Genomic DNA, 20,203 nt, shown 5'->3' with positions numbered 1-20,203 from the left:
GACGTTTCACTCCGAGGTCAAGGAATAGACGATAGGGTTAGAATTTAGGAGCTGTTTTTTTGGAGTATTCGACCGCAACCTGAGATGCAAAAGGTGCGGGGGAAAAAAGATGACAACTTAGCCGTGTGATTGAAAAAGATACTTTAAAATCATTATGCAAAAGCGTTCTGTACTTTAGACTACTGAGTCATTATTGAGAAATGTCTCATTATGATCATTTTGAGAAGCTAAACAATTATTTTTAGATATCTAATCATTATTTTAGCATATTAACTCATTCATTTAAGATACTAAGTCATTATTTCTTAGATATTAAGTCACTATTTTCAGATACTGTGTCATTAGGTTTGAGGTATTTCATCATTACCAAGATACCATGTCATTATTTTGAGATAATAACTCATTGTTTAAACTTTTCTAATTGAAATGACCAGAATATTCTCTTTGTCTTTCATCACAAGGCAACAAATCTAAATGTCTTCATTTTATTTTGTTACTCTACGTGCAGAGATGGCCTTCCTCAGTCAGGAAACCAATGTGTTGTCCTTAAATCTAGTATCACGTGAGCGTGGCAGCAGATCTCACCGACTCGATGGCCACCCTGACGACTGACGGTTGCTAGGCACTGGATGTACGTCCTCGCCATGGAAACGGGCGGGGCCTTTGCGAGCTCATTGGTCAGGTGTTCAGTCAGCTGGGAGAAGAGGGCGGGGCTACAGCAGGGAACCAGGTGACCCAGAGCCAAGATGGAGCGCTTCCTCACCGCCATCCTGGAGCTGGTCAGCTGACGGAGGGATGGATGGATATTAGGTTTATCTGAAGGGTGTCTATTTTAACTCACAACCAATATGCAACGTGGGTAGGCAGTTCATTAAAACATCACTATTTTGAGATGCTTACTCTTTGTTTTCAGATACTAAACTTTGTTTTTGTACATTCCCAAAGATATTGAAGTGACTGTTATTTTGTATATATTGATTGTTGTGCTTTTATCTTAATGTGTGCATATGTATAAATGTGTCTGTTGATTGTGTATATATAGGATATACATATTTTATACATATTTTCATATATCTTTGTTATAGTATTCTGTATTGTGGGAAACGGTATTTCGATCTCTCTGTCTGTACACACAAACTGAAAGATTGACAATAAAGTTGACTTTGACTTTTTTCCTTATCCTAATGACTTTATTGCATGGCTAGGTTTTCATTTCATTATAATATAACTTAATTAACTATGATTGATACAAATAAATACAATAAAATAACATATAATAATATGATCAAAAAAACTATTATTGCTACTAATATTCTGATTTGATCATATATCATTTGATATGATATTCCCTCTTGTCTTTTGTTATATATGTGTTACCTGAGGGAGCAGACTGGAGAGCAGAGCGCTGTGGAAACTGACCAGAGCACCGCTCAGCCTGTGAAAGACAAATGAAATCATTAAAACAAAAACAATCAATAATGAATTAGTCAATGAACACAAAGATAATGCTGGTGTTCAGTATAATGTGAACATTCATCATATATTAACAATTGAGCAATTTAAATGAGCTAATTATAAGAGACAAACAGCTGAGATATTTCCATCTTAACCAAAGCTGCTTGAAATGTTTTATAATGTTTTGTGGTTACTGTCGTGACAAACTATCATATAATCATTTAAAACATATAGACTTATACTCTGGTTGCCTTTTACTCTGTTAAATTGTATGTTTAGTCTTGTATGTGTTTAACAGAGACATATGTTAAGGATTTACATTTCTGGAGGGCAAAGGGAAATGTAAAAGGGGAATATGCAATTGGTTAAGGACGAGGGGGTTTTATGGTTTAATGGTGGGGATGTTTAGATGATGCCTGAGAGAATTTAAGGCCCAGACCCCACGGGAACGAAAACGGGTTGTATCCGCATATTTCACTTGCGTATAGCCCTTTAAGCTACACGACGCCGTAACGGAACGGTAGAAACGGACCCTGCAAACGACAACGGGTCCAAAGGTGGATAGATCTGGGAACGGAGCGCTCTGGGGGGTCCAACGGGGCCGTGTGGTCGCCTATACGGTCATCCTTTTCTGATAATGACAACGCAATAGCCCCGCCTCTCCCCACCTCTGCTGCTCACCCCCGCAAAAGTACACTGCACACTGAATTCAGATTATTTATCTTTATCTCGATATGGACATAAACGCGAGTGAAGTCTAATCTGACAGGACGGAGACACGCAGCTCCTCCCGCTGTGATGCAGCGAGAGCAAAACACACACTTCAAGTCAGATCATCACCCTTAGCTATTTTAATTACCTCTCAAACTACCTAAACTAGTTATAAATATGTTTATTTTTACTGTCGGGTCACTCATTACAGGATCAGCTGCTGCATGAGACAGACACTGACGCTGTCAGAAGAGAGGAAAAAGAGACAGGCTCCGTGTATTTTATTATTATATATCATTATATAGAGTCGTTATTCATTTGTTTTAAAGCTCAATAAATAACAAAGAAGACCTTTGACCGGCACTTTTATAATTTTGTCCGGAAGATTTAAACTTTAACGGACATCTTGAACGGCGAAAGTAGCTGAAACTGAAACTCTGCCGCACGGTCCCCTCGTTCCTTGGAAGAGGCGGAGAGGTGGGTGTTTGTTATCTGCTGGTGGACTAACCGGAGAGAATTACAGTGCTTGCCTCGACGGGGAGGGATTGCATTGAATTAACCTCTTAAAGCTCCCATGTCATGCTTTTCCGGTTATAACCCGTCCCCTTGTGTGTTATGAAGGTTTTTATGCATGTAAACGGTGTGCAGAGTCAAAACCCTCAAAGTACACCCTGTAGCGAGTAAAACTCTAACACAGAAAATACCTCCCCAAAACGCCTCGTTGGAGATACGTCACTGCCCATTTGAGTCTTCCATTTAGTTCCGGGTACGGCCTGATGTCATGCGGTACCCGGAACGAAATGGACCAATCCCGAAGAGCTATGGCCACACCCAGCGGCGCTGGCCGCACCCTCTGCCAGCCTAACATTTACTGTTGGAAGCTCTGGTTCAGTTCACAATCGATCCAGTCATGCCACTGCCAAGGACCTGTTTCCTGAAATGTGAGGAGAAATCTGAGCTGTTTGTCCTACCGACGGAAGAACCACGACGAAGTCAGTGGTTGAAATTTCTTTTTAACACTGTTCCTTCAGAGGTTCGAAGAACCGGCATTTCACAGACGAAAGCTTCCAAAACATTGCCCAGTTTGAGGCCGGATATGCACAGCTTGTTTGGACCGTTTGGAGCAGGGGAAGATTCGGGTACACAACCTGTAAGTTTGCATTGTTATTTGTGTATTTATCAAACAAGGTATCTACCACGACTGTTTAAATGTGTAAACATGTTTCGGACTGCTAAGCCAGTGCTAACTGTGCTAACTAAGTTGCTAGCGTTTCCATATCAACTCTAATATCAGCAGATGGCCTTACATACATGTATGTAGAATGTCTGCATTCACACACGAAATACTCATAGACAGTATACTCCAGGTGATTTACCGTACGGTCAGTCGCGAAACGTAATTACATTATAGCTGGCGTTCCGAGCGTGTATGCTACCGAGCTACACAAACAACGAGGCTATAGTTTGTTTGGACCGTTTGGAGTAGGGGAAGATTCGGGTACACAACCTGTACGTTTGCATTGTTATTTGTGTATTTATCAAACAAGGTATCTACCACGACTGGTTAAATGTGTAAACCGGACTCATTGACATAGTGCTAACTGGGCTAACTAAGTTGCTAGCGTTTCCATATATCAACTCCAATATTAGCAGATCGCCTTACATACATGTTCCTCATAGCTGGATAATGTCTGCATTCACACACGAAATAGTCATAGACCGTATACTCCTGGTGATTTACCGTACGGTCAGTCGCGAAACGTAATTACATTATAGCTGGCGTAGCCGACGGAGCTAGACCTTAGTTTGGTCGGAAAAATATTTTTGTTATGCTACGTTGCTAGCGTTTAAATATATCAACTACAATGTCAGCAGATGGCCTTACATGTTTGTCATGGCAGGAGAATGTCTGCAGTCACACACACGGAATACTCATACAGTATACTCCGGGTGATTTACCGTACATTGTGACAGTACATGTACATACTGCATGTATAGCTAACGAGGCTAGCTGTATGCTAGCGCAAAACAATGTATTCATGCAAGTTACAATGTATGACCGAACGTAGCAGAATACCCGTATAATATTGCAATTATAAACACGTTATTGCTAGCCTAATATGAACCACTAGCTTTTGTTCATAGTAGTTTTATTACACTCCATTATAGTTGCCGTTCCTCCAAGCTAACGTTCATATCGTGTTAGCTACCAAGGTAAACAAAGCTAGGTTAGCATATTAGCAGGCAAGCTGTTCATTAGATAGATCCACACTCCTACCACAACTACTACTAACAAATCTAAAACAACTAAGTTTCTCTAATATTTTGTGATTTGCATTTGATTTCGTCCAGCCAGATCCTGGCGGACAATACATGACGGGGACGGGACTACTACTACTACTGAGGCCTCGTGCTAAAAGGCACCGGCTGCGCCCAGGCAAGATGCGGGGAGGAATGGATGATATACCGTGTGTATATATGTATATTTATGTTCATTTTGTACATTTCTAAAAATAAAGTTTAATGGAAATACTTAGTAGGCCTATCCTTTCTTCCCTGAATTATTTGCTCCTATAACATATCATTCATATATAGCAAACCATGATTTGATTTCTCATCAAACAGTAGTAGTTTATTACAGGTAAAAATAACTTACTCTTTGTTATGACCGACTCGTAGGCCACAACGGAAAGGCAAGGAGACATACACGAGTTTACAAAACCACGGCACATTTATTGTGGTAAATGCAGAGATAGGTGGTCGGGGAGAGAATCGCCGAGCCGCTGGGCCGCTGGGATTAATAGCACCTCGGCTACGGAGGTGTCCGTGATCGCGCTGATTAGCCTCTTCAGCTCTACCCCACCGTAAGACCTGCAACACACCTGCACAAAGGCCCTGGGGCCGTCACACTCTTCTATAACAACAGTTGTAGGTACAGTTCGGTTAGTTAGCGTATAAAATATACGGCTGTACCGACGCCATTATTACACTGATGTTCCCCGAAAAAAGCGGGCGGAGCCTCTCTGGTGGTTGACTAATCAGAACAGAGTGGCCGAGCTGACCAATCGGAGCACACTAGGCTCACAGGGAGGGGGGGGGCAAGAGCTCCAACGAGTCGTTTAGTGGAGAGAGTGAATACTGCTGAATACACATGCTTGACAGAGATGCTGTATGCGAAACCAATGTGAGTTTGGAAAATTGCACAGTATAAATCTATTTTAGTATACCTCAACAATGTAATTGTGATCAGTGGAAATGGCCATGACATGGGCCCTTTAAGCACGGCGGTCCCCCCATTGGACCCCTCCCACCGTTTTTTTTTCGAGATAATGTCTCAGGGCTTCTTAACATTTATGAAACTATTAATGTGTAGCAACAGATTAACGGGAAGGATCTCAGCTAACTGAAGATATGAACCATTTTTACCAAAACAAAACACAAGTCTCATAAGAAGCGTCTAAATGACCCCTGAGCGAAAAAATTCTAACGCACTGCGGCACACAATTCAAGATAAATATACCCTTATTACTTATCGTAGCTGCACATACAATATAGCCGATTAAAGCTGAGACTCCACTGAGTATTTAGGTATAGTATCATCACTGAGCGATCCGAACTTGCGACAGGGGAAGCAAACACAGACATCACAACACGTACCTTTACGGAGCATTTACGGCAGATCGTCTCACCGTAGCTGTCAATTAGGTCAAAAGACGTGTTCAATGGCATTAAAATGAAAAAAGAAAATGCTACAACTGTTGATCCATAGGTTGATAATGTACCTGTGCCTTTGAAGAAATTATTTATAATCCATAATTCCATTTTTTATGTAAAATTCGGAGCGGAAAAGTTAGCTGCTAATGGTAGCCACCAGAGTGTATGCAGCTTCCGGTTTTGGTAACGCGTCACTCTCACTCCTTATTTGTTAACGTTTTGGTGTGTATATAACTTTCCCTCGATTCCATTGGCTCTAGCGGTTATAAAGCAGGGATGCAAACTCATCAGGTATGAAAAAGGTGACAAGGATCCGACCCCCCCGACCCCACGGAATATCGGCTTTAAAATGAGGAATAACAGGATTTTAGCAGTCAGAACAACTAAAGCAGTTAATAATAACAGAAACGCCAAAGAGTCACATCTAATAGAAATGTATAAAAGCATTTATTTGAATTGTGTAGCAGTCAGTTTATAATTTTGGCAGCACTGTTGAGCATTTTGAAAATGTATTTTCATGCCTCTGTGCAAGGCTTAGTCTTTCTATCTGTATAGCCAGTGGTGTAAAGTAACTAAGTTCATAAACTCAAGTACTATACTTGGGTACAATTTTGAGATACTTGTACTTTATTTAAGTATTTCAATGTGTTGCTACTTTGTTCTTCTACTCCACTACCGTTCAGAGGTAAATGGTGTACTTCTACTCCACTACATGTATTTAATAGCTTTAGTTACTTTACAGATGTGGATGAATGATGTGAAATATAATCAAGTGTTAAATCAGACTTTAGTTCCACCTGGAGTAAATTCACAAGCTACCCTGCAGTATACAAAGTCATTCAAACTAGCTGCACCTTTACCAGCTTTGAGAACACTTTCATGATCAATCATTATAAAACATATCATATATATTATTCTGAAATGGACCAATCTGCACGACTACTACTTTTACTGTCGCTACTTTAACTATATTTTGATGAGAATACTTTTCTACTATTACTTGAGGAACATTTTGAATGCAGGACTTCTACTTCTACTTTTACTCAAGTACAAGACCTGAGTACTTCTACTTTTACTCAAGTACAAGACCTGAGTACTTCTACTTTTACTCTAGTACAAGATCTGAGTACTTCTACTTTTACTCTAGTACAAGATCTGAGTGCTTCTACTTTTACTCAAGTACAAGATATATACTTATACCACCTCCGTTTATAGCCTATGAAAAAAACTATTTGAAAACGAAGGCTAAAGCTAACGTTAGCAGATAGTGACAATGTATGCTAGTTAGCTAGCTCAACGATTATATTGCGACAGAAAAACATTTCAGTGCACATCACGCTCTGCCGCTCCAACAGGAAGCTCTGCTCTGAACACCTGAACGGCCCGTTCTAACAGCTGTTCACCAGCGGTCCAGTCTGTGCCACAGTGACTCCGGACCGCACAGTTAATATTAACGAACGCACCCGTAGGTAATGTAGCTGCTGAAGCTAGACCCTCATCCCGGAGCAGCAGAGCCTTATTATACATCCATGAGCAGAGCCGACAGGCAGGAAGACTCGAGCACACAGCTCGAGCTCCATTATAATATATAAAAAAAGAACACCATGCGTGTCATGATGGCACATAACAGCTCGCGGCCGCAGATTACTCCGGGTCCCAGACCCCCCCCATACCCCACAAATATTTTTATTGCAGATCTACATGAATCACACAAACTACCTATTTTGGATTCAAAACGGGGAATTTCGCCGAAAGGTGACAAGTTTGCATCCCTGTAAAGAGATTTCATTCATCAAAATCGAGCAAGGGGGGCCAGAGATAGGTCAAATCCACCCAAATGACCCCAGAAGTGGGGTTTTTTGGCTAAATCTCTCTAAAAATGTCAAATTTCACTTGTTTTGCATCAATCTTGATACAGGGTACATATTATATGTTGTACTTTGGATTCCTAAAGCTTTTAGTCTACTAACCCATCATCCAAGGGTAGTTTTCACTATAAGTAAAAAATAATTTTTGGACGGACACTATAATTTACAGTTTTTTACTATGTAAAATCTGAATTTTCTTTAAAATAAAAAACATCTATATTGATCCTGACTTTTCTACATCCAACTCACAGGTTTATCAATACTTTGAGAATAAAGATTATTAATTTAACCCTTTTAGAAGGGAAGATATGGTCCTTTGTTCTGGGAATGTCATTTTCGAGCCTGAGACCTGAAAAACAGGCTCAGGGCTTAAGAGGTTAAAGCAGCGGGAGCAAACGCTTGCCTCGGGGAGGGAGAACAAAAGCCACAGTGGAGAATAAACAGAAGGGTAACCATGGTAACTATGGACGGGAAGTCTTCTTCGCTGCTTTTGTGGCAGACGACAGCGCCACTTACAGGCCTGGCATATGTACTACAGCGTCTCCAGCGCTTTCGAGCGGCAATGGCCGGCCGTGGCCCAACCCCACATTCCCCTGATAGGTGGAGAGTTGGCCCAATAGCCGTAGCGCCACTTCTGTGATGACATAGAAGTGTTCAAATCTGGATCAGTCTGTATCAGATCCGTTGCAGCCCCGTTTTTAGAGATTTGGGTATGGAGGAAAATAGAGAGGGTTGTGTTTTCTGACACTTGGTGAGTTCCCTGGAACACCGGGGACACATATTCATGTAGAAAAGACGTACAAAAGTGCATTTTGCATGATAGGTCCCCTTTAAATTAACTTGGTTAGAAAGTCCAAATGTGACTTTTTAATGGTAATAAAGATGTATTAGTGTTCAAGGCTCTGCAGATAACATTAAAATACCAAACCAAAAGGGAAAACATTGGGCATTTAAGTATTTATAACACTTGTTCGGCTTTATACAAAGTACATTTTCCTCGAATGTATTTAAGTTAACTATGTAATCTTAGTTTAATTAGGGGCCCCTTGCAGATTCTTAAAGCTTACCTGCTGGCCTCCAAGTAAAGACGGCAGTGTGTCTGAATCGAAATCCTGGGACGGCTCCTCCACAAAGCAGCAGCGATTCTCACTGACTGACCATGACAAAAAAAAACCTGTAGATTGTAAAGTACAACTATTATATCATGTGAACTAAATTGAACTCAATTCTGACCGTAAATAAAACAGTGGGGGGAAAAAACAATGTAGTCCACAGTGTCAATCATTAAATATATTTTTTTGTCTGCAAGGAAATTCACACTAAAAAGCCTATGTTTTTAAAATACACCCGTGATCGTATAAGAAATTAGAACAGCCACGGCTCCTTTAAAAAGGCTCATATCTATGTAAAAAACGTTAAAGGTCTCCTATTATACTGTTTTTCATCAATATATTATAGGTCTCAGATACAAAACATGTCTTTGAAGTGTTTGGCTCCAAACACCAAACAGATCATTGTAGCATCCCATAAACCCCTCTGTTTCAGCCCTGTTTCCAAAGTGCTGATTCTCTGTCTGTTACTTTAGATGAAAATAAGGAGCCCCTCCCCACGCCCCTCTGAGAGACATTTGGTTACAAAGAACACAATGGTGCTCTAGGAGGAGATTCAGGTGATAAGGTGGGGGGGGGTTACCTTGGTTGCTGATTGTCTAATGGTTACACAAGCCAAAAAAACATTAGGACATCATAAAGTGGGGGGGGGGATTGGGGGGGACATTGGGATATATATTTTTTTTAAATCCTCTGGAGCAGAGAGAGGAGCTGTGGATTATTGTTATTGATTAATGCATCAGTGTTTCTTAGGGTCAAAAACACTAAACTCACAACTTAAAATGAAAGCGTTTAGTTTATTTAATAAAAGAGCACATGTTCAATGTGAAAAGTGACAGTCGATATAGATTAGTTGCAATTTGGTGCTATATATGAAAAAAACACCTTGAATTTCAGGGGGGGCGCGGGGCTCCGTTGGTGGGGCTCCGTTGGTGGGGCTCCGTTGGCGGGGCTCCGTTGGCGGGGCTCCGTTGGCGGGGCGCAGCGCCCCTCCAAGACAATGGTGGGGGAAACACTGAGTAATATTGTGAACATGAATGTTAAAGTTTTGTATCTTTATCGTTTCTGTCATTCTAATTTAGAAAAATAAAACACCTCTGGGGTCATTTGGGTGCATTTTCCATATCTCTGGCCCCCCTCGGTCGATTTTGATGAGACAGAGCAGCAATGAGGAAAGACCAGGCAGGCATTTCTTTGAAATGAGGCGAGGGTCCCTTCTAGTTACAGAGAGAGGTGTACCTGCTTCACACTGACACACTGTGATGTTGAACACCGGGGTTGGAAGAGGAGGTGATTTTCACAACCAGTCATGTAATCCAACATATTGTCTTTCTTGTTGTAAAAGCTTTCTAGTATCTCCACTTTGACTCAATGTCATTTTAGGCCAAACACACATTCAGCAATGTGTTCAGAGAGTATTATTCTTCATAAAATAAAAATACTTCTTTCAATCTTTGAGCTTTTCCAGGGTGGCTAATAACGTTTTTCTGTAGTGTGTCAGCTCAAAACAGATAGGTGTGTCTGTTTTGTTAAACCAACCGCACATGCAACAATATGATTAATTGACTTAAAAATGATCGTATTGCTTCCGCTAAGAAGAAAAATATCGTTCCACTGCGTACCAATGGCAGGAAGTGATCATTGATTCGAGGTTTTCTGTAACCGTCCAAGTCTGTTCACAGTTTCATTTTTCTAAGGACAACAGTTTGATCTTTTAGAAGCCCCAACAGATGGTCCTATAGATGGTTTAAGCAAGCTGTCCTCATATTGGATCAACACAGATTTCCCATGTAATAATTCATTGTATAGGATTGTTTTCAGGCTTGTTTGTTTTGGTTCGCTACAGAGCACTGCAGTTCTTCTTTTAGAGGAGAGCATTTTAGAGACTTCTTCTAGCCGAGTCGATTTCATTCCTGATGGATTTACGAATACAGCTCTTTACAACTGGAAACCAAAACTTAACTCTGGATAATGAGTATGCATAGGATAAAACTACACCAGAATCACCTTAAGAAAAGGAGCGTTAAAATAGTCTTTACCAGATAAAGACTTCAATGTTAGGAAACTTAACTTGACTTAACTTAGAGAACTTAGAGAATCTGCTCTCTGTCTGCTATAAAATGTCCATTAAAAGGGAAAATGTAAAACATTGTACACTGCTGCATTGTTGGCAAAAAGCCGGCCAACGTGTACTACATCAACTGGTGATAGAAAACATTTAAAACTAATGGAGGACCGTGTGAAAATATAACAACAATAATAAATGTTTAATGTGTTTGTTTGTTTGTGTTTAAATCAATTGAATTATGAAAAGCTAAGTATAAGATGACACATAATGAGCAACAGTTTCTTGTGGTTAGTGTTTTTGCAGGAAATTCAATGTCAGTCATATCCTGTTGGCTTAATATAGCAAGACCGATGCAATGCTGCAAAACACTCATACACAGCGGGGGGGGGGGGGGGGGGGGGGGTTATGATTACTATAATTTTCTACTTACCAATGTACTCGTTAAAAACAGCTTCTGGTTAAAAAAGTCCCCAACTTCTCTTTCACAGATAAAAAAACATGAGTCATTTTATTACCCTGTGAATTAGTTTCACATTAGGGACCAGTCAGATTTCTGATGATGATTTTCTTAATTAACCAAATGAGGAATGATACAAAAAATATCTATTCTAAGTTTCTGACATGTTGTGTTTATGTCAGGGACTTCCTGATAATCCAAAGTGTATTTGTCTGTGTCTCTCTTTCTCACAACTTATTTCCTGTGTACTGTGAACGCTAAAAAAAATCTACATATAATGAGGAAGGAGCTTTGATTACTTAGCGGAAGAAAAAGAGGAAGGGCGGAGAGAAAGCTGGGGGTAGAAAGATTTAAGGTAAGGTACGACAGTAATTGGAAAACACAACACTCATACCAACGAACTGTAGAGACCAGTTTAATAATCTGACGGAGGATCTCAGCATCGGACAGCAGCACCATGAAGAGGCTTCTGCTGCTCTTCCTCTCACTGATGACAGGTACAAAGATTACTTATACCCAATAGCTGATTTGGATCAAATAAACAGTTTTCAAGATATTCTGCATCAAGTTTGAGCTAATTTTTTTATTTTATTGATCATAAATTGTTTAAAAGGGTGGTGGGGTTGGTGGAGCACTTTGAGGGCTCCATTGTCTATTTTGCTGGATGGAAAGTGGAGGGCATCCTGCTGATAGACCAGTGTTTCCATCACTTATCATTGGCGAGAACTCAAATAATATAAAGTATATCAAGATATGTTTGACCAATTACCTTGATTTCTATACAGAGATAATATTGTAGGGTTCTGACTCTTGAGTCCAGAGAAGAGGTTATTTTTAATGGATTCATCTTTTCTCTCATTGTGTTTACATCACTTCTCATTGGCCGAGGAGATTCAATTACATTTTCTATCTCAATCAATCTGAACAGACCCACAAAACAATGCATTATGGGTCTTTGTATTGTACATTATTAGATACAGACATGAGACTTTCTCTTTAAGATCCAAATACCTGAAAATTAGGACTAACACTGACTGAAAGGCAGTGCTGGAAGTTCTCTACTTACATCCACATTTGTGGAACTTTAGAGTATTTTTCAGATTACAAGATTACTTTTTTCGTAAATTGAGAATGAAAATGTCAAAATGAAGATCTTTTCAAAATAAAAGTATGTTAGTAATCGAGATGGAAACTGATATCCAAAAGGTACGGGGGAAAAAAGATGATAACTTAGCCGTGTGATTGAAAAAGATACTTTAAAATCATTATGCAAAAGCGTTCTGTACTTTAGACTACTGAGTCATTATTGAGAAATGTCTCATTATGATCATTTTGAGAAGCTCAACAATTATTTTTAGATATCTAATCATTATTTTAGCATATTAACTCATTCATTTAAGATACTAAGTCATTATTTCTTAGATATTAAGTCACTATTTTCAGATACTGTGTCATTAGGTTTGAGGTATTTCATCATTACCAAGATACCATGTCATTATTTTGAGATAATAACTCATTGTTTAAACTTTTCTAATTGAAATGACCAGAATATTCTCTTTGTCTTTCATCACAAGGCAACAAATCTAAATGTCTTCATTTTATTTTGTTACTCTACGTGCAGAGATGGCCTTCCTCAGTCAGGAAACCAATGTGTTGTCCTTAAATCTAGTATCACGTGAGCGTGGCAGCAGATCTCACCGACTCGATGGCCGCCCTGACGACTGACGGTTGCTAGGCACTGGATGTACGTCCTCGCCATGGAAACGGGCGGGGCCTTTGCGAGCTCATTGGTCAGGTGTTCAGTCAGCTGGGAGAAGAGGGCGGGGCTACAGCAGGGAACCAGGTGACCCAGAGCCAAGATGGAGCGCTTCCTCACCGCCATCCTGGAGCTGGTCAGCTGACGGAGGGATGGATGGATATTAGGTTTATCTGAAGGGTGTCTATTTTAACTCACAACCAATATGCAACGTGGGTAGGCAGTTCATTAAAACATCACTATTTTGAGATGCTTACTCTTTGTTTTCAGATACTAAACTTTGTTTTGTACATTCCCAAAGATATTGAAGTGACTGTTATTTTGTATATATTGATTGTTGTGCTTTTATCTTAATGTGTGCATATGTATAAATGTGTCTGTTGATTGTGTATATATAGGATATACATATTTTATACATATTTTCATATATCTTTGTTATAGTATTCTGTATTGTGGGAAACGGTATTTCGATCTCTCTGTCTGTACACACAAACTGAAAGATTGACAATAAAGTTGACTTTGACTTTTTTCCTTATCCTAATGACTTTATTGCATGGCTAGGTTTTCATTTCATTATAATATAACTTAATTAACTATGATTGATACAAATAAATACAATAAAATAACATATAATAATATGATCAAAAAAAACTATTATTGCTACTAATATTCTGATTTGATCATATATCATTTGATATGATATTCCCTCTTGTCTTTTGTTATATATGTGTTACCTGAGGGAGCAGACTGGAGAGCAGAGCGCTGTGGAACTGACCAGAGCACCGCTCAGCCTGTGAAAGACAAATGAAATCATTAAAAATCATTTTCTCTTAAGAACTTCCTCCACAGTTTTGAAATTGAACCAAAAAACATGATTTGTTTCAAGGACCTGTATCTGCACGCCTAACACCACCATGTGTGTTAACAACTAGTATGGAGGGATTTAATCCTGAAACACAGTGTGTATCCATCACATATGTCACCCTGTATGCAATTAATACATTTCAGTCACATGCACTGAATACTGGCTGTGCAGGAAATTGCATTTTTGGAGTAAAAACACACCGAGCTCAGTCATGTTGCTGAGTCGGTACTTCAGGTGTTTTATTTCAATGTGTTCCCGTCTCACCCTGCACACTTCATTTCCTCCTCATGCTTCCTTATCCCCTCCTTCCTTGCAGCCTTGTGTCCTGCCCTTCCTCTGTGTTTCAGATCCTCCTCCTCATCAGTAGGCTGGATGTGTTTCTCCACTCAGCCATATTAGTTGAATTAACATTGCCACAAGCAGACACAGCGTTTACTGCATGCACCATGTCGCCATGGAAACACACAACCTCACAAACACACACAAACAGACTTACACACACATACTTTGCATGTCAATTTGCAACGAACGTCACTGACAATCTTAAAGCAACAAATTACGTGTGTGAGAAAAATGCAAGGAAGCAAGTTACATACACACATAAAAAACATACATGTCAATCATCCTATTAATGTCACACACACACACACACACACAGCCACACACCACACACACACACACACACACACCACACACACACACACACAGCACACCACACAGCACACACACACACACACACACACACACACACTTACACACTTACCTATATCTGTCCACATCGATACGTCTAACGGTGCACTACGTAATGAACAAGCGTGTGATCAAAGTCGGGGAGTGTTTCAGGAATCTGTTATCAGTTTGTGTGTGTGTGTGTGTGTGTGTGTGTCCCTGTGTCTGTGTCTGTGTCTTGTCTGTGTGTGTGGTGTGTGTGTGTCTGTGGTGTGTCTGTCGTGTGTGTGTGTGTGTGTGTGTGTCGTGTCTGTGGTGTGTGGTGTGTGTTGTGTTGTTGTGTCTTGTGTGTGGGGGTGGTGTGTGTTGTGTGTCGTGTGTGTGTGTGTGTGTGTGTGTGTGTCTGTGTGTGTGTGTGTGTGTGTGTGTGTGTGTGTGTGTGTCTGTGTGTGTGTGCGTGTGTGAAGTATAATAGCCGTGATGTGTTATGAAGCTCTCTAAGCATTCATTAGGCCTTCATGCCTCCCTGAGTTTTGCAATTATTGTTGACCTGTAAGAGGAAGGATTGATTCTCCGAACATAACGTGTGGCTCCGCTGCTCCCCGGGCAGCATGCATCTGTTATCACACACACACACACACACACACACACACACCACACACACACACACACCAACACACACACCACACACACACACACACACACACACACACACACACACACACACCACACCACACACACACACACACACCACACACACACACCACACACACACAAAGTCATGTTGGCACCAAGAGTGTGTGAGACCTTTGAAGGGTGGAGAGTTTCTGGAGAGGAAGAGGAAGAAGATGAGGAAGAGGAAAAGATTTCTGGCAATCCTCTACGTCCCGATGTCAGAGATATAAACGGGAAGTTATTATACCATAACAAGTTTTTATTCTCAGGTGGCTTTAAGTTCATTTGTGTGGAAATACAGGTGGAATGTAACTACGTATATTTACTCAAACAAAGTGTACATTTTAAGTGCTTTTACTTCAATTCAGTGACTTCTTATCATGCTACGTTACTCTTTAACTCCACTATAGAGGGGAATATTGTACTTTATACCGCACTACATTCATTTAACAGCTTTAGCTATTTCACGAACGTAATATTTCCAGGTTTGGATCGGATAAAACTAACCAACAGTTTATACAACGTCAGCTTAGTCCATTAATCAATTAACCAATTAGAGACGAGGCTTTCATGAACATTTAAATATTTATTTCAGTAAATAATGTGTTTTTTTTTTATACGGTTCTCATGGACAATTAAGTATTTATTTTACTAAATATTATTCGTTTGTAAGAATCTAATTTTATCTGTGATAAGGCTTTTGTAATCACATACAAATATTCAAATAAATTGAAAGAGTACACACAAAAAGGCAGCCTTTAAAAGACTCCTCACGACCATCTATCTTCTGTTCCTCCGTACTTCCTCATAGAAGGTTTATTGTATCTGCTAAGCCTCGTAACAGCTGCCAAAGAGCCTTTTTATCTTGTTTAAAATGAAAAGCTTTACAAATGTTTCCCTCAACTGCAGAAACAAACAGTTCAATTCATCTGGAAACACGGAGAAAAAATAACATCTCTGTCCCATTCAGACACACACACACACACACACACACACACACACACACACACACACACACACACACACACACACACACAGACACCCCCTCCCGTCAACAATTTCCTAGCGGTAATTACTTGCGGCTCTGAGGTGAGTTTTCATTGCCAGTTGTGAAGTAGCTCCACACGACTCTCCTCTTTCTCTCAGCCATCATGCTCGTGTGTCGCACTCGAGAGTCGCTGGCTGCTGCTGTCCTGCTGGCTGCTGTCAGTCAGCTTGATAATGGAGTTCAGGCAGGGAGCGCGCTGCTCGTGCGCGAGCCTTGAGGAAAGGAGGAGAGCAGTGGAGAGAGAAGGAAAGAGCACATATACTTGTGTTTGTCTGCACTCTGCACATCGTTTTTGATGAAATTGACGAGGAGAGGAGAGAAAAAAAAAAGTATAAAAGGATCGATCCTATTGGCTCGAGTATCGATATTTTGAAACGTAACGTAATATCGGAAGTATCGATATTGTGGGATTGATCCGCCCACCCCTACTTTAAAGTAGAGACACTACATACTGATATACAGCTGAACATCAGCAGGAGAGGACTCTTTAAAGTAGAGACACTACATACTGATATACACCTGAACATCAGCCGGAGAGGACTCTTTAAAGTAGAGACACTACATACTGATATACACCTGAACATCAGCAGGAGAGGACTCTTTAAAGTAGAGACACTACATACTGATATACACCTGAACATCAGCAGGAGAGAACTCTTTAAAGTAGAGACACTACATACTGATATACACCTGAACATCAGCAGGAGAGGACTCTTTAAAGTAGAGATACTACATACTGATTTACACCTGAATATCAGCAGGAGAGGACTCTTTAAAGTAGAGACACTACATACTGATATACACCTGAACATCAGCAGGAGAGGACTCTTTAAAGTAGAGACACTACATACTGATTTACACCTGAATATCAGCAGGAGAGGACTCTTTAAAGTAGAGACACTACATACTGATATACACCTGAACATCAGCCGGAGAGGACTCTTTAAAGTAGAGACACTACATACTGATATACACCTGAACATCAGCAGGAGAGGACTCTTTAAAGTAGAGACACTACATACTGATATACACCTGAACATCAGCAGGAGAGGACTCTTTAAAGTAGAGACACTACATACTGATATACACCTGAACATCAGCAGGAGAGGACTCTTTAAAGTAGAGACATTACACACTGATATACACCTGAACATCAGCAGGAGAGGACTCTTTAAAGTAGAGACACTACATACTGATATACAGCTGAACATCAGCAGGAGAGGACTCTTTAAAGTAGAGACATTACATACTGATATACACCTGAACATCAGCAGGAGAGGACTCTTTAAAGTAGAGACATTACATACTGATATACACCTGAACATCAGCAGGAGAGGACTCTTTAAAGTAGAGACACTACATACTGAAATACACATTACATGTTACTTGTTAGACGCTTTTATCAATACTGTGGGCAATCCCCACAGGAGCAATTTGGGGTGAAGTGTCTTGCCCAGGGACACAACGACATGCTGACTGCAGTGGGGTTTGAACCTGTGACCCCCTGATCCGAACACCTACGGACAACCCACTGCGCCACACGCCTCCCTGAACATCAGCAGGGGAGGACTCTTTAAAGTAGAGACAGTACATACTGATATACACCTGAAGGTCAGCAGAACATGTCCTTGTGTGTGTGTCTGTGTCTGTGTGTGTGTGAGTGTGAGTGTGAGTGTGAGTGTGAGTGTGTGTGTGTGTGTGTGTGTGTGTGTGTCTGTGAGTCTGTCTGTGTGTCTGTGTGTCTGTGTGTCTGTGTGTGTGTGTGTGTGAGTGTGAGTGTGAGTGTGAGTGTGAGTGTGTGTGTCTGTGTCTGTGTCTGTGTGTGTGTGTGTGTGTGTGTCTGTGTCTGTGAGTCTGTCTGTGTGTCTGTCTGTGTGTCTGTCTGTCTGTCTGTCTGTGTGTCTGTGTGTGTGTGTGTGTGTGTGTGTGTGTGTGTGAGTGTGAGTGTGTGTGTGTGTGTGTGTGTGTGTGTGTGTGTGTGTGTGTGTGTGTGTACCTGTGATACGTGCATGTCGCTCTCATCCACCAGACCCGGCAGCTCGCTCAGGACCGGTTCCAGCGCGGCAGGTTTGATGTTTGCAGCCTGATGCGTGATGATCGAGGTGAGACAGGCCAGCGTCCCGAGCTTCAGAACTCGCTCGTTCTTTCGGAGGAAAGATCCCAAAACTGAGAGCGTCTCCGGCAGGATGGAGGACAGGTCGATCTGAGAGAGGAGGAAGAAATGTTTACAGCAGGGGTGTCAAACTCAATTTCATGGCGGGTCACATTAGCATAAAGGTTGCACTCAAAGGGCCGGTTGTAACTATATAAATATATAATATATATATAAAATAATGTATTATATTACATTATTGCCTCTGAATTGGATTATTATCGGATAGGATAATAACTTAGTAATTGACTACGTCTGAAAGCAGAAGTCCAGGGCAAATAATTGCAAGTCTCGTCAGTGCGCATGTCACAAAACGAGATGCATTGTGGGACATGTAGTTTATGGGCAACCTGCTTCTGTAACCGTATAATAAACGTATTATATTCTTTGCAAGCTCTTGCGAGGCCACATAAAATGAAATCGCGGGCCGGATTTGGCCCCCGGGCCTTGAGTTTGAGACCCCTGGTTTACAGTGAAGCTGTTATGGCAGAATGTTTAATACAGCGTATTTATGATATTCATTAATGATCACATGGTATTCCATATGATGTGTGTTACTGAGTTGGGTCACACACAGTTAGAGAGACAATGGTCGTTCTGAATTATCAATAGATGTATTCATTTTTAGTGAGCTGACACCGAGGGTATAGGAAGTGCAGAGAAGGCCTCGGGTTATAAAAACAGTTAACCTTTGTTAGTTAACTAATCCTCAAGATATCATGAGATAATGACGTTTAAACATATACAGGTATAGCTTTCAGAGAGAAAAACATGTGACATTTGTGTGGTTGGCTGCATGATACAATGTGTGTGTGTTAAACATGTTTGGGGAACATGTTCGTGTGTCATTTAGAAAAGTATATCTAGCCCTGTGTTTCTTCTGTTCTGGGGGGCATTTCCGCGATTGGCTGCTGTGGCAGCAGGTGATGTACTTCCCATTATTGTTTGTTTGTTGCAACAACTAAATAATAATTACTTATCAGCTATATCTGTGTTTGTGTTTTATTGATTCCTCTCTGTTTCATTCTTTCCTGTTGTGTTATGCTGGATCTCCATAACATTTTGGAGGTCCTACCGAGATTGCCGATGCTGGAGGTTGCTGTGTTCCTTCTCTGGGGTCTCAACTCACCCTGATCAGGCAGTAATGAAGATTACATTTTGTGAGGAAACCACCAATAATTCCTTTAAGTGTTCCAAAAATATATTCATTAACTGTAATTAGATTACTTACTTACTCAAATATAGCGCGGATTGAATACAGTTACTTGATGTTTTGTATTCTGTTACAAACTAACCATGCTTGTAACACAACTTAGATAAACAATTTGAAAAAGAATAGAATAAGCAAGAAGATAAAAGATGAGTCTATAGTGGTTAAGGAGGGTTTCCTTGTTTTGCTCATTGACTTAGAACTGAAGTAAAGGAGAATGGTGTTTTATGAGAACTGTCATTCCTCATGGTTTTTAAAGATAAATCATCAGTTTGTATGGACTTTGATGTTGAAATGCATCATGGTGGAGAAGGAAGACCTTTATGGTTTTGGAATTTAAGAAGATTTTAAAGATTATGTGTATGTTCTTTTCCTGACTAGAATTTAAAAGCAGGACGTCAACTAGAAAAGAGATTTTACAATGTAGTTGTACTACTTTTAATGAA

General features: G+C 40.4%; 1 protein-coding gene across 7 annotated transcripts in view; it reads right to left on the bottom strand.

Moving 5' to 3' along the window:
* LOC117475536 overlaps positions 1–20,203 on the bottom strand; it is a 78,958-nt gene that overhangs the window by 42,857 nt on the left and 15,898 nt on the right. For 3 of the 7 annotated variants that reach the window (XM_034121799.1, XM_034121807.1, XM_034121809.1), the window contains exons 1-2: positions 13,873–13,908; positions 13,081–13,279 (exon numbers count right to left, since the gene is read on the bottom strand). Coding sequence is in view for 1 of the 7 variants with exons in the window: in XM_034121805.1 (XP_033977696.1) it covers positions 18,392–18,598 (207 nt within the window). In the remaining 6 variants the exon portion in view is untranslated. Of the gene's footprint in view, positions 1–13,080; positions 13,280–13,872; positions 13,909–18,391; positions 18,599–20,203 lie in introns of those variants that run through there. The other 4 variants (XM_034121805.1, XM_034121803.1, XM_034121804.1 and 1 more) reach the window with 2 other exon arrangements.

This window comes from Trematomus bernacchii, unplaced genomic scaffold (genome assembly GCF_902827165.1).
Source record: "Trematomus bernacchii unplaced genomic scaffold, fTreBer1.1, whole genome shotgun sequence".
Taxonomy (NCBI): Eukaryota; Metazoa; Chordata; class Actinopteri; order Perciformes; family Nototheniidae; genus Trematomus; species Trematomus bernacchii.
This window is presented reverse-complemented; position numbering and strand designations above follow the sequence as displayed.